This window comes from Anabas testudineus, chromosome 16 (assembly GCF_900324465.2).
Source record: "Anabas testudineus chromosome 16, fAnaTes1.2, whole genome shotgun sequence".
In the NCBI taxonomy this organism is placed as follows: domain Eukaryota; kingdom Metazoa; phylum Chordata; class Actinopteri; order Anabantiformes; family Anabantidae; genus Anabas; species Anabas testudineus.
The window spans coordinates 14,368,307-14,395,316 of NC_046625.1; the positions used below are offsets into that span (position 1 = coordinate 14,368,307).

Here is a 27,010-nt window from a genome sequence, read left to right on the forward strand (position 1 = left end):
TTTTCATTTGGGTAAATCATATTTTGGAGTTGGAACTGGTTATCTCTTCGGACACCAATTATTAGTACTTTATGTGTACATGATTATAGTACCACCGCTGGTAGTACTTCTACTACAGTATCGGAGTACTGCTCCTTCCCTTGCACTATTGAGTGTTACTGTCTCTTTAAGGACGCAGCGTCCATAGAGCGTGACGTTGCACGTGTACCGTGTGTCTGAAGACCGGGAACTGACTGCGCACGTTCACTTCTAGGCAAACTACAAACTTCTACTTATCGCAGGTTAGTAAACTATCATCTCCTAAACTGCTCCACTAAACGGCCAGGAAATTATAAAAACAGTTTAATCGAGGCGAATGTAGTTCTTTCAGTAAATGATATCGTTATGGTTCATTCATTGCCGAATGTCATGCTAACGCCGCTAGCTAACGTTAACGTCACGGCTCTCAGTGTTAATGTGTCAGATGCTAACTAGGTTAGCCAGTACTTTAATGTTAGCAGCTAACGTGACTTTTGAAGGTTGCATTTTTTATAGTTTTAGTAGCGGGGGTGTCATCGTTGTTTGCGATAAAGGTTTAGACTGAAGAGCAGCTGCCTGTAGCGCTCCTTAGTTATGTTCCTTAGCCATCGAAATGTTAGCAAGGACACATGGATTCTGCCAGCGTTAGGTCACGCTGCTTATTTTAAACTGCATCTACTCTGTTTAAGAAATGAACGTCTCGACACCTCTAGACTTTTCCTTAAAGGTTGGGTCCTGCCATGTACTGCCAGTGCCACAGAGAGCTGACCGTGATTACAGTTTTAACTGTTGTACAAGTGTGTCTTTATTTTGCCCACATTAATTTCATACCAGTATGGGAGCAACTGCGGGAGAAGCACAGCTGTCTGTGGGGTAAAGGAACCTGGGACTCTGCCAGCCATTGAAATGATCCTCTGGCAGCTGATGGGGCCCTAACATGTTAGTTGAAGCATTAACTGAGAGGGTTAATGTTACAACAAAAATAACGACTGATTATGCCTATAGGTCCACTTGGGTTGTTATATGTTCAATGGTTTCAGAAAATGACTACATCAATACTAAGACAATGCCTTGTTCTCAAAGGCCCACATCCTCCACGCTCAGTATTGGATGGGAATATTGTACTAAAATATGACCAGCAATGACTAAATAATTTATCCAGCTGTTGGATTAGAACTGCTATTCCACATTTTGACGCATCACATCCAAAACAGCACAGGCATGACTTAAAGGGTTAATATTTCTCCTGAACATGTTCAAATGACAGCTGTGGAGGAGAGAAATGTTTATTTGGAATCCAGGGGCTAGTACTAGTCCTATCCCATTAGATCAGGTGTGTGGCTGACTCGGTTCTTCAAGATCCACAGTCCTGCTTGTTTTCCAACCATCCCTGCACTTCCAGCTTCTGATTGGCTGAATGAACCTGATCCAGGTAACTAGTAGTGGGTAGGGCAGGGATAGCTGGAAAAACAAACAGGGTTGTGTGTGACTACACCTGTAATATGCCCAAACTGTTATGTGACCATGAAGTTAAGCCTTTAGACAAATGTTCTAGTACTGCACATACCATTGCAGATCAGTCAGTAAAAAATGTTCGTCTGGCTAAAGACATGAGTTCAAAGCATCATATGGTTTCTTCAAATGTAAAGCTTTAAGTGTCCACGAGGAAGGGAGGGTGAAGCATATACGAAGTTCCCAGTGTTTTATATTGTACTCCAGAGGATCTGATGCCATTATGTGGTGTGGTATTTTGTGTAGTTGAAAGACTGACCCGTTCTCCTTCTATGGTTTTCCCAGAGTTTTCCCTTAAGCGTTACTGTCATGCCTGCTAAAAAGACCGCCACCAAGAGGAAGTCTGAGGCTATTGTGGAGGATGATAGAGGCTCTAAAAAAGTGAAAGGTAAGTTAATGGGCTCTTCTTAGCCCAGCTTGTCAGTTTAAGTATACACTATATTAACATTTATTAATTTGGAGAGAAAAATTCAGATCACTTACTGTTGAAATTGCAGTGAGGCCATAGAAATATTGCACCACACCACCACAGTTTAAACTAGTAGCCTCATGTTCTTTAACAGCATTTTGTTCAAGTTTGGCAAACATCTAATGTCAAGTTAAATAAACTGGGTATGAAAATAATTTTGTGCGTTTGTGTGTGTACACACACCAGTTTCCCACAGGAGTCATGGCAAGGAGGCTGGTCAGGTTCTTGTTCTGGGCCAGGGTGATGTTGGACAACTGGGCTTAGGCGAGGACATCATTGAAAGGAAGAAGCCAGCTCTTGTGTCCCTCCCAGAGAAAATTGTGCAAGTGATAGCTGGAGGCATGCACACAGTGTGCCTCAGTGAGACTGGCCATGTAAGTGATCATCTACATGGTCACACATTGACAGTGGCTGTGCCACCAGGGTCATTGTTAACATAATTTTATGTGTACGTTGTGTTTGTCTATGGAGGTTAAATGCCTATTAAGGTCCAACTTAGGCCTTTTCATCCCTGGCTGAAAAAAATAATCTTTCTTTTGAACTTTTGATTTTTGCACAATGTAAACGGCAACACATGAATATTAAGGAAGTTGTGGTGATGACATCATAGATGGCAAACTTTGGAGGGTTTTCTTGAAAGCTATTTGCTGAAACTGGTCCTGGATCTGTATTCTGTCTCTGAACACTCACAGCTGAATTGCATGATGCAAATGTATAGCTGTCGTTTTTGAGGAATTGCACAACAAACCCCAAGACTGCAGGAAAACAATTATACAAATGTTTAGTTAAAAGAAAGTATATCAGTGGCTTTACTAAGAAGTCTTTAGATCCTCAAATAATTATTATTTTTTTCCTCCCAGGTCTATACATTTGGCTGTAATGACGAAGGTGCTCTTGGTCGGGACACAACAGAAGAAGGGTCAGAGACCGTTCCAGCAAAGGTGACCTTGGAGGAGAAGGTGATTCAGGTGTCGGCAGGGGACAGCCACACAGCTGCACTCACGGAGGATGGAACAGTGTACATCTGGGGCTCCTTCAGGGTTAGTTACCTGCTTTATGTAGGCAAGATCTATGTTAGACAGACTTTTCTTTACAACTAATCAAGGTGTTTTTTTTTATTTTTTTAAATCCTCTTGCACAGGACTTCAGAGCACCACTAGAAATCTTGTGTACTCATGCTCACATCACACATACACCTCACATCACACATACACCTGACAATAATAAAAATACTGCATGTTCAGTTTGAAGCTAGTCTATACAAAATAAATGTTTTTACATAAATGACAAAGTCATTTATCTGCTGACAGCCAGCTGGTCTAAAATAATTGACTATTCACTGGAGTGTGTCACTGAATGTTTTGTTAAATGACAGTTATGAAACTGCCAACTACACTATATCAGTTGCCAGTTTATTATGCAAACCAAGCTAAAACTAATACAGTCACATACAGTGAGATGGTATTGCAATGAAACCTCCAAACATGTGATCAGTTTTTGCTGAACTGTTTTATGCTGCTTTCACACGTGCACTAACACCCGTTAATGCACGTGTGAGTTATTCAGCTCAGGTTTTACCTGGGCTTTAACTTACGAGCTCCCTAGTACAAAGTCCACGTAATGTCTGTATGAGCCCAGGTGTGACAGAGCAGGTAATAGTTCACACCAAGTGAGGGGGCGTTTCCTTTCAGCCAAGCTGCTCAGCACAAAATCAGCTTTCTAGCAACTATTTCTCTGAGTGAGAACGTACGCCACTCAGACTTTCTCCTGCTGTGTGCTGCATGTTATAACGCACAAATCCACACAATGTCCCGTCCTGAGAGGCCTTCATTGAAGTTTAAGTATGGTCATTTCTTGACAGTAAAGCTGCTGAAGTGCTGCTGATCTGTATTGTCCTACACTGACAGGAAAACTAACGAGCAGTTCTCTGTATAATGCATCATAATGAACATGCGGTTGAGATTGAGTCAAGCATTGAGTCTTCCGTATAATTGTCAATATATTGTTCTGAAGAAATTTTGGTGACCTCATCTTCTCCTTTGTCCCGCTTGTCCAGGCGTTATGTTTAATCCTTTAAATGTCTTCTACTTACTGTGCCTCTATGCCCTTCATCCCTTTTTAATTGTTTATTCTGTGCTATTTGTTGGTCATTTCCTTTCAGACCCATTTGAGTTGGATCCTACATAAAATTAAGTTTAAAAAAAGTGTTTTAAAGAATTACGCTTGTATGGTACCCAAGCAAATGACACAGAATATCCTGCTGATTATTTGATTTAAACTTCAAAGGTCATTAGCACAGAGGTTGTCGCGGAAAAATACTTTCCAGGGTTTGTCCATCTCTACTCGGCACAGTGTCAACAGTATGACAAACGTTTGTTTTAGTTTTCTTACTGAAGAAAAGCCTGTTTGTAAACCTATGTACATATTAAGAAACATGGTCCATTGAATCATGCTTAATATTTACAGTCATCCAGTCAAAACGTTATTTATGTCTCTTTTGGTTCATTGATGATTTTGTGTGATTTGGGCTGTTCAGACTGCCATAAAAAGAAATCAGATTTGGGCCACTTTTGCCTGCAGTCTAAACGTTGCCTGTTACACTTCAGTTTAGTTTAAGATAAGAAAGAGATCAAAGTCTAGAACAGATTCATTTCCTGTAATAAAATCTTAAACCAGTGGCAAGTCTTCCACAACTGTAGTGAATCCCCTCACAAAAAGTTTGTGGCATTTGGTTTGGAAAAAACACCTATTTTTTGCTTGGTCAGCTGCACTTACTTCTGCAGTATACACTCTTGAGCAAGGTGTTTTAACAAACGTTGACATTCATTAATGTAATTCATTAACATTCACTATCTTTCTCAGCTCCCTCCATGTCGTACCATATCTATAATTTCTAGTTTAAGTGTTCAGTCATGTATTCTGCAAATTTAATATTGCATAGTAAATTCAGCCAGTCCGTTAAGATAATAATATTGAGTTCTTAGATTATAACTCATCTCAGCTGTTCATCTCAGTCAATCATCCGTCCACTGTGCTGTAAATACGCATCCAGATTCTTCATGTCTAGACAGACACACTCATCAGTTTTGTTTCTTGTGAATGTTTCCTCCGACCTCACTAATTGTCTTTGCACAAGAGCTGCAGTGGCCCACATGCTTTTTGTACACTTTATTATGCAGTAAATTTAATGTTTATTAGATAAAACTGCTCTTTTTTTTCCCTCCCTCTCTCTCTCACTGCCTATAAATCCACGGTCAATAAACCATAACAAAGTGAAAAGGAGGCTGTTAGTCTACTAGTCTACTATCCTGTGTGACAGGTCTTTTTCCTGACCGATCTATTTTGTTTCTTAATCTAAATGTCTCCAAACTCAATTGATTTCAAAGCAGCTGTGCCATATTCAGTTGTTTGTAGCATGCCTGTTTGTTTGAGCAATTTAAATTCCATCTATCTCTAGTCAGCTCACACTTTGATAACTCCATCCCCTTTGCTGAGTTTTTTAATTATCCAAGAGAAAATAAGGATAGGAGGGAACTTGCTTACAACCAGTCTTTAACCAGGCAAAATAATAATAATAATAATAAATACAACCAATCAAGTCGTCTGTCTCATTAAAACCAAGCTGTGCTTTTCGTAACCCAAAAATGAGCATTGTGAATCACTAGTTGTAGCCATTAATAAGCTGGACCCCTTTTTTCTTCCAGGACAACAATGGTGTTATTGGTCTTCTGGAGCCCATGAAAGCAGCTCCTGTTCCAGTGAAACTCCCCATAACAGAAAGTGTTGTGAAAATTGCATCAGGTGAGAACTGGTCCATTTCAGAACCAGATGTTTTTTTGTATTTTATACAGGCTGTCAATTGTTGAATTTTCATGCATCCTTTAATAGGTAACGATCACCTGGTACTGGTGACACTGGAGGGAAATCTTTACACATCAGGTTCAGCAGAGCAGGGTCAGCTGGGAAGAGTGCCTGAGCATTTTTCAAACAGAGGAGGCAGGAAAGGCCTCAGTAAGTAACACAGGCCTGTTTCCTTTTGATGAAACAGGAGTAAAGATATGTACATTCCTCTTTGTGTGGCATGTTTAATGCTTTGTCTTGTAATTTAAGGCCGCCTGCTGGTACCACAGATGGTAAAAGTCAAAGGGAAAGTTCACTTTGTGGATGCCTTCTGTGGGGCCTATTTTACCTTTGCTGTGTCAGAGGAGGGACATGTGTATGGATTCGGCCTCTCCAACTATCACCAGCTCGGTCAGTATGGCACAAGATTGTTCAGTGTTTTTGATAAGGCGATTAAGCTCTATTCTAATCGGAGAGCAGGAGTTTTCTCCCTGAGTTCTTACAGCTTTTTTTTCTGTCCAGGCACAAAAAGTACCAAGATGTGTTTTGTCCCAGTAAAACTAACATGCTTCAAGAACTCTACCACGTCCTGGGTGGACTTCTCCGGAGGACAACATCACACACTCTGCCTTGATGCTGCAGGTAAACTGCCATAATGTTCAATAAGTGTACTTTTTTACTTTTCACTAAAGTAACAGCAGCTTTGAAACAGATAATTTGGCTATGTAGTTTTATTGTTTAGTTAGCAAACAATAAACAACTTTCTTTTTCTCCCTCATCATTTAGGACAGGTTTATAGCCTGGGCAGAGCAGAGTATGGGCGTCTTGGTCTGGGCCAAGGGGTTGAAGAGAAGAGTGAGCCCACACCTGTGACAGGGATAGAGCTGGCTAGTAGAGTGGCATGTGGGGCGTCTGTCAGCTATGCTGTCACCAGAGAAGGTAACACACGGACAAGCCGAGATTTTAGTCTCAAACTTTTTAGTTTTATAAGTGTGTTATACAGTGCCTTCAAATATGACCGACCAACCTGTATGACTCCTACGACTGCTTTCTAGTCGGCCATTTATATGGTTAACGTAACAACAGTGTTGTCATTCTGGTTATGACATACAACACTGGCAGTTTGCTTCTTCTGCTTTTGTGTTTTAGAGAACAATCATTACTCATCTAAATGCAAGACATTCTTTGTCGAGAAAACTAACACTGGTTCTTTTAAGTGTTGTTGGATGTACAATAAATATTCCTTATTATAGCAGTTTGTCTGAATTATATTTCTTTATTTTGTCTGTTCTTGTAATGACATCAGTGGGTTTAAGAAAGTATGCTCACTCCACTTACTTTTTCCTCTATTTATTCCAGGAGCCGTGTATGCCTGGGGCATGGGCACCAACTTGCAGCTTGGCACAGGGGAGGAGGAGGACGAGTGGAGCCCCGTTAAGATGACTGGCAAGCAGCTGGAGAATCGGTCAGTACTCATGGCATCCAGCGGAGGGCAGCACACAGTCCTTTTGGTCAAGGACAAACAGGAAAGCTGATGTCCATGTCTGGATTGATGGGGGAACTTGAAACTCTGTTTCAAGTTGGGACTTTGTTCATGATGCCTAAATGCTGGTAGGGACTTATTCTATATTTGACTTCCTGTGCCGAGCCGAGGGAGTGTGAAAGGTGGCAGGACAGAGGTGAGATCCAGACCCTTTTATGAGAACTTTGTTCTTCCTATGATGGAGAAAAATTTCAAATGTTCAGTAGATCATGACAGATGAGAGACTATTTTTTTAAATCTAGTTTTTGATGTTCCCTTTGCATTTTTTTCACTAAAAGTTATTAGTATGGTTGTAAGGTGATAGATTTGATGTTTGTGAATGTGACTGCATGTACATAAAGGAAATGAGAGTGCAAGCCTTTTAATAGCTTTCCCAGCCAATAGCCTTTTTAAAGCTTTTCTGTCTTTTCTTTAAAGCAATAATTTCATCGATCTTGGTTCAGACAGGACATTTCTGCTCAATGAGTTAAAGATGTGAGACTACTGTTCACCTTACCTAGGACACACAAGTTGTGATTATTTGGACATTTAACATATCGTATTGTATCTTACATTTAGTTTTGCCTGTCTGAAAAATAAAGTTGACAAGTTTTTAATGCCTTCCTTTTAATATGAAATACAATTATTGAGAATCAAAGGATCAGCTGGTATTTGTGGATATATCTACTGGTTTCAGATGAGTATTAGCTGCTTCTCTTTGTCATATTTGATAAACTGAATATGTCTTTGTTTAGACAATTCAATGATAATGTCACTTTCAGCTCTGGGTAATGGATTTCTGATATAGACGGATGGTTATGAGAGAGAAATAAATATACATTTAAATCAATAAAAAAGCTGGCAATGCAGTGATTGAAATCTGTAGCTCTGTTATACAGTTCTTACATTTATAAATGTAGTATAATGTTGCGAACGCCGTGCTATTTTGCTTTTCCTTTCTTAAGGTCAAACAAACATATAATTTAAACCATTAAGAGAAAAAATCCACCTTTTCTCCACAGCTGACCAGCAGTTGCATCCTAGTTTTTTTGTCTTCTTGTAGATGTACACCCATTCTATATACATACAGTCATGAAAGTAAAAGAAGCACTTACAGTTGCAAATGATGGTACAAGCACATAACATCAAAGCTAGAGTGAAATGCATTTGGTTCTTACCTCATGTTGTATTCGTTTAACCAAAAGGACTGCTGATGAAGGATAAGAGCTGAATCTGGCACTAAGCTTTGAAGTATCCTTCATAAGCGGTTAATTGATTCGAGTGATTCTCTTGTCTTTTTTTTTTTTTTTCAGGATTATATTTGGAGATGTCATTCACTGCTTGCTCATTTCTCATGGTTGTACAGTAACTAAGTAGGCTTTACTCAAAAAAAAAAAATCATTTTCTGGATGCTCTTAATTGCTTCCTGTTGTGCCAACTGGGTGTATTCTCTCTAATGTGAAGTGGTTCTGGGCATTAAAAGAAAAGCAGCATTTCCTTTTTTTTTAAATCACAGCTGAAGTGTATATACAGTATAATAGACTGTCACATAAACCATTGTTGCTCTGCAGTGGGTCAAAACCTCTAATAATATTTCAGAGGCATTTTGTCGTTGCCCTTTGTCACTGATGAGCTGTTAACACCAAGCTGAGTAAAATATTCATTTTATGCACGTTGTGTCTTGGGAGTGGTGACACTGATTAACTAACCTTTAGACATGATTATTATTATTATTTCTATTCTTCTATCTCCAGTGCACTTTAAATTGAGTTCACCTATTAAAATGTGTTGCACTGCTGATGTTTGTTTCTGCACCTTCAAGACTTACGAAATATAAAGCTCCCATTATTGTGAAGACGTTCTCCGAACAGCAGATGTAGGTAAGTGGAGCTGATTTCAGCTGTGGGGTGATGAAAGGCTGCTAAAAGCATCCATCTTTGACATCTGTTAACAGCTCTAAAACCTCCTCGTACGTCCCCAGCACAAAAGACAGACATCCACACAGGAATCTGTTCTAATCTTCCTGTCGTTAAACTAATCACAGAGGAGACTGAGGAGTCTCCAGCACCTGCACTGTCGCACATTCACTCTAATAATGGAGAAAAATTAATCACAGCTATTGGCTGCTCCACAGAGAGCGGTGCATGCAGACTTTCATAAGCCTTCGTGTGTGTGATTTATGGCACACATCTGTAACAGTTAGCATCGTGGTATTACAAATGTAATCCTTACACTGGAAGTCATTTTTGCAGTATTTAGCTCTGTGTTGATTGGGATGTCTGCCCCCGAGTCACCCTGCTGCTTTTTAAAATGAACTTTCATTCTGAAAAGTGTTGAGCGCTGTGTGTCATCATCTAGACATCCTCAGTTTGGTGATTATTTGACAGTTTCAGATTGTTTTCAGCATAGTGGAAACCTGTTGAATATGACACAGTGTATGACGGTGTTGACCTTTCATACTTGATTTCTCTCGCATAGAAAAAAATATTAGTTTTTGGTGTAGTGCCTTTAAATCCATCTGCATATCTGAGAAGATGTAATGAGAAAAGGGCCGTGTGTGAATCATTCAACCCACTCCTCATAAAACACTTTGAAGACACGGCATTAATATCTTGCAGTGTGCAGCTGGAAATGAACATACACTGTATGGACGATGGTGAGAACTTGTCTTCTGTGCTGCAACACTTGATAACAAACCCCTCAAAAAACGTTTTCCAGGCATTATCTTCAAACAAGAACCTCATTCTTGCCAGTACTGTGACATAAAGCAGGCGCTGCTGTTCAGCATTCTTACTAAACAACAACAGCGAATGCCCCTGGTGGCTATTGATGCATTAAGTGATGTATGAAGTGCTAAATGTATGAAATACTCAGCAGTTGCCATGGCACTGGAGATGTTATTTGGCTCCGGCCTCTTTAAAGCTAACAGGAAAATGGTTTAGTCTGAGAAAACATTTCTGTGAGCTTGTGTTCAGGAAACTAACTGGGGTATTGTGAGCTATTGACTATCTCTCTTGCTGCTAAGCTGCTGGAACTTCACTGCCTGTGGACTATACTTGTAATTACTGGAGATTGCTTTGATCGATTGGAGTCCATGACCCGTGGCTTGAGGGCTTCTCGTGAGCCCTACGGCAGAGGCGCAACACGCAGGAAGGGGCTTGTAAGAAGGACTGACCTCTTGATCTGACATGTCTACAGAGCTGCCTTGCTGCCTGGATGGCACTGTGCATTAAACCCTGTTAATGAATCATCAGGACGCATAAATCTTCCCTCTGCCCCGGACTTTTCCTGTTATTTACTTGATGTCTGTGTCATATCGATTGTGTGCTAATTACTTAAAAAGGTCCACGTAAACTGTGACTGAATAAATCACTTTAGTGGACAGATCCTGTGAAGGAACTGGATTTTCTAAGTTTAATGTAGTATATGTATGTATCCTAAGGAGTACTAGCACTGCAACACCGTGAGCTGTTCTGTGAGCTGAGACACTGCGAATGTGTCTGTGAGGTTGTGCTTGTGTTCTTGTTTCCTCCTATTGAGCAACCATTAGCTGGGGTCAGGAGATGGAAGCTTTGAATCCTCTGTGTGTCACTCAATGTGACTGTATGTGTTCGATGCAGATACATTTTAAAATCCAGGACAAAACTGCCAAAGATCCCACGACAACCCGTGACAATAGTGATGTAAATCTGACTGCTGAACACAATCGCATTTTTAAAAGGCCAACGTGCGCTCTAGTTCCACTAAGAATACATTTTTCATTTGTTCACTGCATATTTACTTGGTTGCAAGTACAGTCATGTATATTTCATAGGGGATTGCACGTTCCGCTCTGTAGCACAGACAACAGCAGCTCTACAATATCTTTGCATAGGCGCTTTTGAGAAATTTGCATTTTCAACATCCACAAGAGTCTTGTGGATGAAATGCGGGCCACTGACGCCATCTAATCACCTTTTCTATTCTCTGAGACATCATCAGTCTTTCAGCTGCGAAACATTTCAGCCCTTTAATGTGTGCAGGAAATGAAATGAAGACCAGCTGAACAGAAAATCCATGGACCATAGTACAGCAATTGGATTTGTCATTTTCAGCACATCTTCTGTCCTCACTCACGTCTCTTTAATGTTAACTGCATTTGCCATAATGCCTCAGTCGATGTCACCCCATCATGGCTGTTTGCACTCGTCCTGCTCTCCAGTGTGATCCGTGCCTTTTGAGTGTGAACACTCAACATTTAATGACAATGAATTCTTGTAAAAAGAGACGACAGTGGTTTATTTTGTCCAGAATATCAGAGCTTTGGGATTGTGGTATTTCACAAAATGGATAAGATAGGATAACACTGCCTATATTCTATAATTGTCTTGTTATTGTAAATGAGTGATGTAAAAATCGATCCTGCTAACAAATGGAGCCAAAGCCCGATGCGTATAACGTATTCCTCTGTGACAAAGGGCTCCATTAGTATTCAAAAACGATTAAAAGCACATCAGCCACACTGTCTACTTCCTTCATTATTTAGAGCATGGTCACTGTAACTTTATTTGGAGGTGCTCCAAACAGAGTCCTGCTGCTGCAAATACTTACTTACTTATACAATAATAATCCCCTATAAAAACATTGTTGACTCTCGACTGCCAACGCAATCTGCAAATGAAAATCAGTTTGGAGAAAAGCTTGTCTTTAAAATCTTTAAAAATGATTTTCAAAATTTGTTGGCAATAACAAAACTGTAGAACATCACCGGCCTTATGCTTTAATGGATACATTATAAAATGGATTAATCCTGCACGGTGCCTGCATTCTGGAAACTCCAATGCCTGACTTATTCCACATTGCATTTTCATTTGCTCATTCACATTTCGATATGTCTATTTTCACCTCCTGTGACCGACGTCCCATTGACATTTACTCAATAACTAATCCATACTTATTCCAAATAATTACATGTGTAATGTCCAAGAGGCCTCGCTGGCATTTACAGAGAGTAAATGTTGACAACATCCATAATAAGAACCACAGATAACTGAAGATTGGATTAAAACTGATAATTACCTAAAACAATATTCCAAAATAAAAGCACTTACAGTATACATCATATGATATTCCATATCACAGTTGTATCAATGTTTTCAAAAGACAAAAACTGCTATCACATGTATATAATGAAATACTTTTGTCTGCTAAAACATAAAATGTGAAGATTTTAGAAAGATTAAGCACTTTTATCCACAAAAACAATTCACTTTTTGCAAAACAATCAAAACTGGAAAAAAATAACTGACTAAGGCATTACGGCACACTGTTTCATTCAGTTGAACATGATGTCAACCACACTGCAGAAAACAGCTCTAACTGCTCTCCTAACAGTGATGGCACACAGCTATATATGTTTTTAATCAAAAGGAGTTAATGCTTCACCTAACATTTATAGCACTTCATGTAAATACATACTGTAGTGATACAAAACATTTGATTTGACCCATTGGTTACTAGTAAAGCCTAATGTTACGTCAGCTTGACCAAACAAAATAAATCACATCATCGCTTAATATTGCTGTTACAGATCAATATTGTCTTTACACTTGATATAGTGTATAGTGTAGATAAAAAAAAATCAAATCGAATTTGCGTCATGATAGTAGCAACATGACAGGCATCGTATTGACTGTTCTCGCAAAATGTGCAAAACATAGTTTCACACCGGCCGAATCTCATCCTGCAAGTGTCCGGTGATCATGAGTGGAGAATTGTCCATTAGCTGTAATAGGTAGAGGAAGCTTCTAATGCGTTGATCCAATTCAGAGTTTCCTCTGAGTGTCAGTTTAAGGTAATTCAGTCACCTCGCTATGACTCGAAGCTGCGGTGTAACTTTCCCCTCCTCATCTCCTTGGTTTACTGTCGGCTGAATATCCTGGTTGTGCAAAATGTCGGAGCAAGTGGAGTGGAACCAGTGAGTCAGCCGAACTACGATGTTCATGGGGAATATACATGAGCACTGACACATAAAGTCTCAGCTAGACATTCACATTAATTGATTACCAATACCTCATAACACATGAATTGGGTGGCAACTCTAAAGTTAATGCTGCAGATATCTTATGTAATAGCTGTAACAACGCAGTAGCAGTGACAGGCTGATGTCTGTGACTCACAACCATCATCGGAGCAGCAGCTTCCCTGCTGATGCTCCTCCAGGCCTGTGCTGCAGCTGTCTTGACTTCTAGGGGATGTTCTTAGATAGTCTGCTCTTCATCAAGTGAAACACGCAACCTGTGAGATTGCTTAAGACCAATGTCCTGCCTGACAATCTGATCGTTGTGCGACTATGTATACACATCTGGGAGTCCTGCAGTGTTCTCCTAATATGGATGTGAACACCTACAGACATTGTTAAAGCTTAGAGTCAGCACTTTGACCTCATAGTTATTTTTTGTGCTGTGCAGGGTTAGAGCCTAAACAGTAATGAAATGACTCTGTATGTGTGTGTGTGTGTGTGTGTTTGTGTGATCATGTCTCTGCTTTATACAGCTTCTACGTTTGTATGTACATTTGTTTCCTTATGCACAGGCACACACAGGTGTGTTTGTAATCGTCCAGAAAGACGTGTGTCTCATAAAGCTGTTGGGGAATAAGAGTCTCATTACATGAATTGGGTAATTTGTACTGATGGAAGGTGAAAAGGCTTCTGTTCCTCTGCAACATCAGACTCCTGTGGTGGAGAACTGTGTGACCTCTGTCTGGAGGTCATCCTGAACTGTCCCCCCCGCCCACTGCTTCATGCCTAGTCATGCTGGCGGAGTCTCTGTTGTTGCAGGGGCACAGACAGACGCAGGCTCCCGCGTGCTGTTGCGTGCCCTGGTGAAGCTGTTCTGCTCCAGGCGGGAGCGATAGGGCAGACAGAAATCCCTGAAGCACCTCTTGAAGTTCTCGTCCAGGAAGGCGTACAACACTGGGTTCAGGCTGCTGTTGGTGTAGCCCAGAGCGATGCACAGGTGCCAAGCGGCCATCACCAGGAGGTTCTTGTGGTCGATATCCACCATGGTTTTGATGATGATGAAAATGTGGATGGGAGTCCAGCAGATGATGAAGGCCGCCACGACCACAAGGACCATGCGAGTGATGCGCCGCAGGTTCCTGTCCTTCTCTTTGGATCCAGAGAGCAGACGGACGCTCTTGAGACGCAGGATCATCAGACCGTAGCACACCGTGATGACCAGGACTGGTACCACGAAGGCGAAGATGAAAACACAGATTTTCATCACTGTGTCCCAGTACCAGTCAGGTTGGGGAAATCTGAGTGTGCAGGCAGTTTTCCCTGGCGAGTTAAAACAATTAGAAGTTTTACACAGAGCCATGTGGAGAAACTAATTCGACTTAATAACCCAGCTCAAATGCACTCTTTTACAGCATGGCGACTGCCAGAACAGCAAAAGTTTCTCACCTTTATCTGTCTTGGTAACCGCCATGATCATCACGGGGATTCCCACAGCGGAGGACAGGATCCAGATGCAGACGTTGATGAGCTTGGCTTTGGCGGGCGTGCGGAAGTCCAGGGCCCTCACAGGATGACACACGGCGATGTAGCGGTCCACACTCATCATGGTGAGCGTGAAGATGCTGGTGAACATGTTATAGTAGTCAATGGCGATGATCACTTTACACAGCAGCTCCCCAAAGGGCCACGTACGCATCAGGTACTTGGCGCTCTGGAAGGGGAGGGTGCTGGTGGCGAGAGCGTCGGCGAGAGCCAGGTTGAAGATGTAGATGTTGGTGGCGGTCTTCATCTTGGTGTACCTGGTTGATTGGAGGAAAGGTTGAGAGCAATTTTAATTGACTCTGACTCACTGTGGATTGGAGCTGTTGTTAGTTGGAGGAGATTGGATTTTTTTTTCAAGATCTGCCTACTGCTGTGTGGCGAAGGCTCCTCCTGTGGTTGAATCACTTTTCCCATTAAAACACTTCAAGGTTAGAAGCCAATTTATTATTTGATCTAATCTACTACCTTCTCAAACCAACGATCTGCTATTCCCTTCAGAAATATCAAACTTTTCATGTCAAGCTTTTTAGATGCACAATGTTTTTATGACACTGAAATAAATAGATTAGAAGTGAGTCTTAAGTGAGTGTGAGCCTCCCAGTAAACTGCTTGGATGTACTGAAAGGCTACAAGAGAAAAAGAAAAACCCCTAATTTCAGATTCATAGAATATTTGTGTGTGTGTGTGTGTGTGTGTGTGTGTGTGTGTGTGTGTGTGTGTGTGTGTGTGTGTGTGTGTGTGTGTGTGTGTGCTGAACAGTTGGTTAAGCACAGTCCTCCACATGAGTCCAGAATTTAATTAAACTGCAGCAACAGGCTGTAGAAGGATGAAGGAAGACAAAGGAATGTCTAACCTTATCATAATCACTGCAGAAAAACACCATTACATTACACACCATGTACTGATTTCACTCTCAATGTAATTTCTTTGTCAGGAAGTGAGTGAAGTTCTGAAATTTCAAAACAAAACGTGATATTTCAGCATGTAATGTGTGAGGTATCATTTATGAATTTGTGGGAACTTAGTAGAAGACAGAATGATATTCCTGATGTCCTCCTGGTGCACGTAATGAGCGGAAGGAGTCATGCAGACATTTGCAGTCGGGAAGAATGTTGAATTGTGATGGGTTTTATTGCCCAAAGGAATAAAGACAAGTTTAAGATGATGTGTAACATTGGAAATGTTCTTTTTTATGTGAAGCTGACAATATGCTCTTACATTTTCCCCTCATGTAAGCATGAATTTATTGTATTTACTTATTTATATTTGAGTTGATCACTCAGTTTTTTTGATCCTTCAGAGAACTAGCAGCTCTTAAATATGTTAGAAGAGAGATAAATGATTGACACTAGACGTCCAGCCTTCCCATCTTTGCTTTCTCAGTGTAAGATGCATTATTACAACAAATCAACGTGACACAAATAACCACAGGAACGCAGAGCACCCCGGCCATCGCCTGTGCTTTTCAGGTGAGGGTTCAGCATCGACTCGTTAATCATCTGAGTTTACAGCATCAGCCATGACAGGGATAATTGGTGCAATGAAGTACTTTCAAGCTGTAGATCACACCGCCCCTCATCCTCTCTCCCTCCCCTCAAATGTGTAGGAGTGTGTGTGCTTGTGTGTGTGTGTGTGTTTGTTTGTGTGGGTGTATTAGAGAGTGGCTCTTAGACAAACTAAAACTGTGCGCAATTAGAAAAAACATCATAAATGAAGTAATGTGGTAATAAATACACATTATTAGATATACTCCATTTTGAAAGCGTACTGCTATATTCCTATATATAAATATAGAAACATGTAAATGTATATATAATGTTAAACATCACCAGAAGTGACTTTGATTGACACTTTCAATCAATTTCAAATAATCCTTGCTCATAAAATATATATATTTATTTTATATTCACATAGGTCTTTGATGTCACAATGACCGTGTGCATTGATCAGCAAGTAACCACAAAGCTCATTATGGATGTGATGACATGTCCACACATTTTGTCAGTATGTTTTTCTTTAACTCTTTTCTCTGGGATGCTTGGTTTATCATTCATTTCTTACCTGACCACACCGTACATCACCAAGACGTTCCCCAGCAGCCCCACCACACAGATGAGAGAGTACAGAGCCGTGATGCAAACGGCGATGATCAGACTTGTAGTGTTGTTGCCCGCGGTCCCGTCGGTCTCGTTACTTTTTGAAGGCACAAGAGGCAGATCCTCGGAGAACGAGGCGTTGAAAGGAGTCACGGAGAGCGAGTAGAGCTCGTCATAATCGCCGAGATGGTCGGGAGGAAGAGTAGAGAACTCCATTTCAGGAGCGCACGAAAACTGGACGACAAATTGGTGATGGGGCGCTCGGAGGAGACTCTCTCTCTCTCTCTCTCTCTCTCTCTCTCTCTGTCGCTCTGTGCGCGCTCCCTTTGCCAAAGCGCACTGGTGCACAAAGCAAGATGTAGGAGATGGAGACTGTTTTCCTGGCCCGTTTCTTAACCTGCCCAAAGGGAAACCATTTGTCAGTGTGCTTTAACTAGTTGCAGCTTTTAATGATGCTGCATCCTCTTTCTTCTTGGATTTTTCTTATTGGCTGTTATCATCCAAACATGACAGCCTCTTTTTTTCCACCTGCCACCCAGAGGCTCATCAAACAATGTCAATGAGACACCCAGCACCTCTCACCGCTTTATTGCTCTACAGCTCTATTAGACCTGTCTTTATAGCTGTTCCTCCTGCTACTGCCTGCTTCACCTTCTTCTCCAACTCCCCGTGGCCTGTGGCCGGTGTTAGTGAAGCTCCATTAGAGGACTGACTCTTCTCGTCAGGCAGTCACCTCCATGAAATGATCTTACTAAACCACAGAAGTGATGCAACTACCTGCCTGTGGCAAAGCTCTTTAAATATTAAGCATGGTGTTGATAGCCCATAGCCGCAGTCAAGTGTGTCCATTTAGAAATGACTCCTACAAATTGTCATGTCGCCCTTTAGATTTTCCGCCTGGGTGAATATACACATGTTGGCACATTAGTGTGAGAAGTGTTTGTCAAGGATCAACATTTGATCTTGTTGTGTTTAGCAGGATTTTGTGTCTCTGATGTGCATCTGGGTTTATTTTTTGCTGTTGCTATGCTGGTCTGCAGATTGCTGGGAGTGTTCACAAGCATCACACGTGTTAAAGCAGGTTTATTGTTTGCTGCTTGACCAGTTCACCTTAAACCAGCCCTAAGTGGTGTTTACACAGCCTTTTCTTATACAAATGCCAGAGCAGGTGTGTCTCTGGACAGTTTTCGTCAAAGGCCTCATTTTCGTAGCCTTTTGTCTTTAGGCACTTGTTGTGAAAATCGGAAACCATCGAAAAAATAAGAGCGACTGTGCAATTGTGCAGCCTGTTTTGAGAGCATTTCTCTAGGGATAATTGTTTATTTGAACAACATAAACAGATCAAAATCCTCCTGTGGCTGTGTCTGCAGCGTTCGGAACTGCAGCAGTCTTTCACTCTGCAAAGTGACCTTTACAAAATCCGCCTTCAAGCAACCATCATCAGCTCCGCACAAAGCTGGGACAGCCAAAAGAATAGGGCCAGTGTATCTGGAACAAAAGCTCTGAAGCCTCCCTCTTAACGGTTCCTTCTAAAGATAGCTCACGTGCGTCTTCCCTCACATGAAAAGCAGTAATAAATTATCAGGTTCATTAATGGAGGATATTTGTTTAAAGCTTTTATTGAGATTTCAGGCCCTCCACAGATGAGCACTATTCCCAAGATGATATTCAAATTGAGGTCATGGCTCTGTGAATGGTAATATCTGTCGCTTGTTTGGCTGATCCGGTTTGTTCCTGACTGAAATATCTGGACCAAATTGGATCAACAACTGGTGTAGGGATTCCCGTGAAATGTGGCACAAATCTCCATCCTCCGCAGAGCATGAATCATAATGGTTCTGGTAATCCTCTGCTGTTCCTGTAGCGCTTCCTAATGAATGATGATATATTAGTATTAGATTTTCCACCTGTCAGCACATACAATGGTTACAATTAGCTGCAACATGAGAGATCTTGACATATTAATACATTTGTAATCCAGTCATTTGATCTATATATCATTCTGCATGAGTAGGACTTTCACTTTTGCTAATTAGGTACATTTTTATGCCGAAAGTCTTAAGTCTAAGACTTTCAACAACAAACAAATTTAAATAAATGCCCAGAATAAGTTTAATTATCTTCAGCTATCTGGCCTCAAAGACCTGGTCAAAGCAGCAGAGGATTGACTGAAGAGACAAAAAAGTTGCAGGAAGTCTTAAAAGAAGTGTGTCAGGGTAACTTTGAGGGTGAGTATCGATTGGGGAGATAGTGGCAGCTGAGAGGTCACAGTGGTTAGCAAATATTTACTTCCCTTCATAACCACGTCATTAAATTTAGCTGTCAACACCCCCGGAGACCTCAGCAGTGAATTGCCATCTCAGCAGTTATCTAACATGTATCACAACTTGATCACAGCCCTCAATTTCATCAACAACAGTCCAAGTGGGACAGTTTTGCCCTGCCAGTGTGAAATGACTTACACAGCAGTTCAGAAGCTGGGAGGGAGAATACACAATTTAGAGATTTGAAGGAAACTGTGGTGTGAAAGAGAGAGAGAGGGCGAGATGGGGCTGAGTGGTGCAGTAGCCGGCGTGAACAAAATGCTGCTGTTGCTGTTTATATTTTCGCCTCTCCCCTCGTGGAGAATCAGTCATGATTAGTCTGTACGGGCAGCGTGATTACTCGCATCACTCATCAGCCCAATGGAAACCGTGGGAAGCATTATGCTGCTTATCGGGAAGCCATCACATTCATGGCAGGGAAAGTAGAGTGAAGCCCATTAAAAGTAAGATCAGTGTTGAGTTTTTGGGAAACCTTGCAGCAATGACGACGATGCATTTTTTGATTTTCCAATCACAGAATCAATATGACTTTGCTGAAGACTAAATCAGTCTTAATGAATAATTCCTAACACATTGATGTCATCTAGCAGTTAGTTTAGTTTCATTTGTTGCTGCTGTTGTGGTTGTTTCTGCTTTATATGTGGTTGCAATATCTTGTACATAAACAGCAGATATGAGTTTGTATACTTCATATCTTCCGAAAGGTCACAGTAAAAAATAATACATACCTTAGTATATTTTGACATTTTATTCCTGCACATTGCCAGTATCAGTATTGGATCTCTGCAAAGAGTTCTATTAGTTTCTGAGAAGACAATAACATTTGCATGAATTGTATGTGCTGTGGTCAGATATGGCTTTGTGTTATCAATATTGTCTGTTTCCTGTCCACCCTTTGGACTAAATAAGCATCAAAAAATACACGAGAGAAAGTTATTACAGGGAAAAGAAAGGAGCAATAGCCTTCGTGTCCTTCACAGCACTGTTACTGTTCAGCTAGTAACCTAATTAATTTTAGACTGTGCAATCAAAAGTCAAAATTTTGTTAAACATAATGGAGTGTCTCTCTGCAGCGAATGAAAAGGGTCTGTGTGAGTGGGCAGTGTCAACAGAGCACAGCCATTAACTGCTGTGGTGACAGAGGCTGACAGATACAAGCAAGAACACAGGGTGTGAACCATCGTGTTGTTGTATGGGTTTTTTTTTTTTTTTTTTTTTTTTCACGTGTCAGCTAAAAATGCTGCTTCCTTTTTAAAATACGATGGTGCAGCGCGTAGGTTTATGTGTTGGTAATTTGTGAAGAAGTCACGGGCTCCCTGCTGTGGCGTCAAGCAGTTGTAGTGCAGAACAGATCGCAGCATGCGGTGGCCTGCAAATCTGTTTTACACCCAAGATGCTGAGTCTCTTTTATCAAATAAACACACACAAAAAAAGAATATTTAAAGCATTTTCACGCTTGAGAACCATGTTGAGAACTTCATCTTGGTATTATGTGTTTTCAGAACCATGGATATTAATAACTATTGTACATGTGTACAGTGTTTAGGATTTAGGGACTGTAGGGAAATTATTAATGGAAGGAGGAGCTTCAGATAAGGGACAGGAAGTTTGTTTGAAGTTTTTTGTTGGAAGACAGTGGGTGCGTGTTCTTTTAACAGAATTATAAAAATGTAATGTCTATATTGTTTCCCATCACATTGTAGTTGCAGTTGCAGTTGGGGTAGATAGTAATAATTTGACTATAATGCCTTAGTTGATGCTGAATTTATACATTTATACTCTTAAAACTTTGTTTTGTTTACTGTATTTTTCCCCTTTTTTTGTTATTAAGAACAGAGGAGGGGTTGGAGAGAATATAACATTTTGCATGGACACTGTCAAAATAGGTACTAGGAGTCTGTAAACGACTGAGCAGTTTGCACAACTGGGCAATCACTCAGAGGAAATTGGAACATTATGTGTGGGTCCTCTGCAGCGTCCTTAGAGCGGTTCAGGCATCTACTATTTGAGATCATTCTCTTTATAACCAGATAAATACGAGAAATAAATGTAATGGAAACGGAAATGTAAACGCTTCATAGAATGAATAAAAAAAATCTCTCTTTGCCTGCTTCATAAAAAATTAATTAGTGCCACTAATTGTCTATCACTTGATAGACGCCTCTGATTGCAAAGTTACAGACACTTACCAAATCAGTTTAGTGGGGTTTTTTTTTTCTTTCTCAACATGATTAGCGACCCGATAAAGCATTCCTACTGTAAACGGTGAAGAGTTTTCCCTCATGGCAGCACTAATAACTTCAAACAGAACACCTCCCCTGGTATTATAGCTGTGGCTGACAGATATTTACACTGAGTTCTGCTATATCTGCTGAATGAAAATCGCAGTCTTCTCCTCATAAGATGTTATTCTTGTGTTTTTTCCCCTATCCACAGCAGCATGCAGCAGTAACAGGAAGAGGTTCAGCAGTTTCAGCAGACAATTAGTTACGCAGCAGCAATTCGTGTGGGTCTGGTACTTGATTAGTTTTCTGACTTCCATCTGATGGAGGCAGCCAGTGCAGCTTAGATATGACAAGACAGGGGCGGCGTGGACTAATTGAAAACGTTTGTAACTATAACACATACTTGGAGGCTAATGCATCATAGTCATTGTTTCTGTTTGAGGGGCAATGATGTCACGTGATGATGACTGAATAAAAGCAACAACACAAAGCAGAACGAGGCAGAGACAGTTTACCTCCTTCAGAATGGAAAGACTGACATTGAATTTAAAAAGTTTTTATAAGGTTCTTCTCCACATCAAAGTCTGAGGCAGCTCTTCTTTTAAAAGAGTATTGTTAGTCATCACTGGCATCCACTGGGAGATCATGTGCAGTGGCGGTGATTTTGTCCATGACCCACACAAAGCCAATTCTTGCTGTAGTGCATGATTTATGTTTTTGCCTAGGATGAAAAGAATTGCTGTGCAAAGCAGGGTCAAGTAGTGTTGCAGAATATATTATTTACTTTTATTGAACATACTTTTATACGACATTTTTAATTAAGCTTGAGGCACAAAACATGTAAAATGGAGGTGTTTGTGCATGCAAGGTAAAAGATGAAGAATTATGCTATTTGCATAGAAAAGGTTGAAACGCTCATGATTGTTGTCAGAAAGGTGTCAACTGAGATGGAAGAGAGTACAACATAACAGAGAGGAGCAGTATTGGCTGCTGATTCTCACACATGCACTCACGTGCATGCACAGAGAGGGAGACACACACACACACACACACACACATTATAAATGTACAAACATGGTCATTACCTAAACAGTAAAAAAACAATTCGCATGAAAAAAACAAGGGGGAAAGGCTTACATAACACCTCAAAGAGGCACAGATCACATCTAATTATACACATGACCACTGGAGTGGCAGATGATCCCTGCGTTCCCTGTGACTCACTAAAGAGAAACCTGTTAAAAGAGTGAAAATGGCTTTGACTCTCATCTCTGACAAATCCCTTGATGCAAATGCAACTCCTAAAACGTTTTTTATTTATACACGGGAAAGTTAAAGTTGAGGTGAAGGTCTGGAGCACTGATTTCAAGCCTTTTATAGTTAGATCTGAAATTATCCACATTTAGCAACTTAAATTAGAAATGTCTTTGTCTTCCATGTATGATTTCAGCCTCACACTAATTTCTAATTAGACAAAACAATCAAAATTACATTTCTGCTGATCTACAGTCTTCCCAGTTTCTAAATGATAAGAGCCAAAATGAATACCACTGGTTGGACTGGCTGGTCTGAGGATCCATGTTCAACACTGCAGGTTGTGCAGTTTTGACAGCTCAGTGTGACAACATCCACTCCAGAAGCGACTGGATTGAAGGGAGAGAAACAGCGCCACGTGCAAGACAAATGGACTGAACGAGTTGCAGGCTGAGAAAAGAGATGATGTAGAACAAGAAGGTGTGAAGACTTCAAACCAAACAACAGCCTGAGATGGGTTTTAGAACAGATGTTTAAAGAAGATTGAGAGAAAAGTGCATTTACTCTGGTATCTAGGAAAGATACAACAGAAGGTGTGTGTTAGAGGACCTTGGTGATCAGTGTAAAAAAAATATGAAGTTGGTAAAATGTGGTTGTCAAGGAAACAGAGGCCCTAATCTCCATATGAATTCTCCCTGAAAGAGCAGAGACCACTTCTATAATTCTGCCTTTTGCCATCCTTTGTGAGGTCTGCTGCCCTCACTGTGACACCTGGAGGGCGGCGATACGTACGTAGATGTTTACATCAGCATTCAGCCGAAGCTTCGCGATGAATGTGAGGAAATGGAAGCTGCAGTTTGGCTGAAAACCACCTTGAGAGATTTTCAACAAAAATAATGAGATGAAAGACTTGCCCACAAGGACCCTTCGCTTTTGAAACAAGGTAATGACATGAAAAGAGTGAGAAAGGCTTCTTTTGGATGGATAGGATAAGCTCAGAGATGAAGATTTAGATTTTAGTTGAGATAAAACTAAACTATAAGACATGATTGAAAGTCTTTAGTGGTGCAGAACATAGTGCAAATGTCATGTAACGCTAGCTGCCTGTTTGAACCTGCCCTTTTATGTGACTTTCTGTTCTCTGTGCAAAATGAGGTTTCAAAATATTATCTGGAAAAAACATCGGACCAATAACAACTTTTCTCGAACGGCTGTATTGATGATGTAGCTACAGTGTAAATAATTACAGTAATGGAGAAAGAGAGCACATTTTAATGACGATAATTATTCCACACAATTACATGAAAAAGGAGAATAAAACAGATGACAGAGGGTCATTGGAGCATTGGTAATGGGCAGAGGATGGCTCAACAGAGTGTTATAATGGCTCATGAACATACACTGTACTATGTGTACAGTGTGTACATTATGTAAGAAAGTGTAAAAAGAGGTAAGACAGAGAGAAAAGGGAGTCACTGCTGCTGCCTTCACTGAGCTGATGAGGTAATGCAGAGTCAGTGACCTCAAACAGTCAGGAGAGTGACAGAGGAAAGATGGAGGAAGGAATTTAAAACCTGCATTTTGAAAATAAAGTCAAACCATTTGGTTCCTGCAGAAGGTTTCAGTACCTCTCTGTTTGCATTTGAGTTGGTATCTCCTGATGGCCGGTGATATTTGCAGCTGCTTAAAGGCCACGGAGCCATTCAGGCTTGACAGAGTCTCTCTATTGGGACTGACCAGGCAGTACTTTGGGGACATCACTGGGCCCACTGCCCACATACCAACAGATAGTACTCAGGTTTGACAGCAGTCTCTGTCTCCACCTCAAGTGCTCAGCAATACAACATTAACAACAACATCCAGACACTTCTAAGATCACTTTAAAAATGCGAAGAATGAGTCCGCTGCAAGAGTTTCTTCTCAATTAGAGAGCTGTAGGATTATGACCAGAAGGGTGCTCAGGCTCTGCAAGCAGTGGGGGGGGGGGTTAGATTGACTGAATGTCTAATGCGTGGAAGACTGGAGTGACTCAAAGCTGAGTGAAACACTGCATAGTATAGACATTATGCACCAGTCAGCCACAGCATTAAAAGCACCTGATGGTTTTAATGTCAGCAGGGGAAATTATTAAAGCTGCCCATCATTGACAGGTGTCAAAAAAACACAGTGCGTCACAGCTTGCTGTGTATAAGGGTTGGGTAGCCGCAGACTGGGCAGAGTGCCCACACCGAGAAGCAGGATTATTGCAAATGATGCAGTAATGATACAAAGTGAAAGAAACAGAAAATAACACTGTAGTTTAACCATGTCAACACCACAATGTGCTAAAAGAACTAAAAGATTTTATTAAAGATTTGTTCAGGTCAAGAGGTCAACATTATAGCAATGCAGTGACAGAAACTGAATAGTTAGAACAGGCAACAGCGCAGCTTCATGCTTTCTTTCAAACTTTGCTGTTCAGTGAGAGAAACCTGACTGCAGACCGAAGACGTCATCAGGATCCTTGTTAGCCAGGAATCACTGCAGTGAGATTAGTCATTAGTCAGACACTGAGGCTGCCTCCTCTCACCCTGGCTTCAGTTTCCCTACAATCACACGACAACGGTTTCCCAGGTGCCACCGGGGCTCTAATTGACCTTCAATAATAATAAAGTGTATATATAGTATTCATTAAAACTGGACCACAGTCTTGTTGGCTCACTAGGCTGATTGCAGAGATGAACCTGTTACTTAAGTTGAATCACCACTGTTCTGCTGTCTTTCAATTTTCTTCAAATAGTGGCGGTATCGAATGTACTGCAGTGCCTGTATCATTAGAAACATGATCACACTGGGAGTCTGGCTTCATCCTGTGAGCTGTGAACAGGAAAAAGCAAAGGAGACAAGGATTTCAAGGTTTCTGTTCAATGTTCAATGATGAACAAGAAAAAGAAGCTGGATTCTGAGGAAATCAAGTTCTCATCATCATGCCATACAGTCCATCACTCACATAGTACACAGACCTATTTTAATGACAACAAAAACATCAGCTCTTTATTGACCTCACTCCATCCCTCCTCCTCCTCCACTTAAGACAAAAGCTTTAGATGCTGCCGCTTTTTCCCTCTCTCAAGGCTCGTTGAATAATTTCAAGCAGAAGACGAGAGAGGAGCTGCATTTCCATGAGAATGACTTCTGCCTCATTGCTCATGATAACGGTGTTGGTAAGGACTATCCGAGATGGATATGACATTTTGGCCATCATGCATGAGCATTTGCATATTCATGTAAAGGTTGTTTTTATTTGTTGGTCTGGTTTAAGGTTCAGCAGCAGGTGGATATGACTATGTTAATTCCCTGTTAAGTTGTATGTTTTGTTTGTCTTACGTTGATTTGGATGTTTTACTTCTTTGTGTGTTCCTCTCAGACCTCGTGGTCTGTTCCTCTTGGCTCATTTTTTCACATATCTCTGTATTGAACTCTGCAGATTACACATTTCTACAAACTACAGACATCTTGCCTGAAGGCTCAGATATTTTTGGATGAGATGGAAATGAGTAATTTTTTCCCACAAAACATCCTATTTTACAGGTGTAAAGAGAGCAGTCAGATATCAAATTCGTTTTGTCAGCAGCAAATAAGTCATTTTGACTTCTGCATCTGTGTGGGTTCAGTTTTTAAAACAATATTCATGATAAAATGATTTTTCCAGCATTGGGAGGTGGACCCTTACACAACCCTGCCATTTCAAGCTGCTTTAAATAAAATTATAAAATAAAGGTGAAATCCATTACAAAGTAGACTCAGAAGCCAAAAAGGAGTCCCGCAGTTTGTCCTCAAATGCTCTAACAGACCACTGTGCTCCTATCTGGTCCAGGTCATTTCACCCAGCATTAACCAACCATGCATATTATATCCGGTAGTATTTGAACACCGCTCCCGTGGCTCCCTGTCCTGACAAATATAACTTTTTCCAAACATTTGACAAAGTGGAGCTCCTGATGAATAGTTTCAAATGTCTCCACTGCTGAGCTGATGTGCTCGGTCCATCAAGTTTTCATTTGTAGTCAAAATGTCTTTTCTGGACAGCCTAAAACGTCCTATATTCAGCTCCTGCCTAATCAGTTTTCACTCTCAGCTGCTTAGCTTAGCTTTTTCTATATAAATAACCTCTGATGCAAAGAGCAGAAGACAGGAATATCCCTCCACATTCTGACAGCTTTCAACA

The 27,010-nt window shown here is 40.8% G+C and overlaps 2 protein-coding genes across 2 annotated transcripts; one reads left to right on the forward strand and one right to left on the reverse strand.

The window, feature by feature from the left end:
• Positions 1 to 147: 147 nt before the first annotated feature.
• Positions 148 to 7,982, forward strand: rcc1 (regulator of chromosome condensation 1). The gene is made up of 10 exons (XM_026373406.1): positions 148 to 281; positions 1,816 to 1,918; positions 2,186 to 2,373; positions 2,860 to 3,039; positions 5,704 to 5,800; positions 5,888 to 6,010; positions 6,110 to 6,250; positions 6,362 to 6,481; positions 6,626 to 6,778; positions 7,199 to 7,982. Exons 2-10 carry the CDS (start codon positions 1,840 to 1,842, stop codon positions 7,372 to 7,374), a joined length of 1,257 nt encoding a protein of 418 aa, XP_026229191.1. The 5' UTR covers positions 148 to 281; positions 1,816 to 1,839; the 3' UTR covers positions 7,375 to 7,982.
• Positions 7,983 to 14,148: 6,166 nt separating this feature from the next.
• Positions 14,149 to 17,216, reverse strand: oprd1b (opioid receptor, delta 1b). The gene is given in 4 exon segments (XM_026372243.1): positions 14,149 to 14,181; positions 14,183 to 14,682; positions 14,809 to 15,161; positions 16,966 to 17,216. Coding segments are annotated over 4 exon segments (1,137 nt in total).
• Positions 17,217 to 27,010: the final 9,794 nt, after the last annotated feature.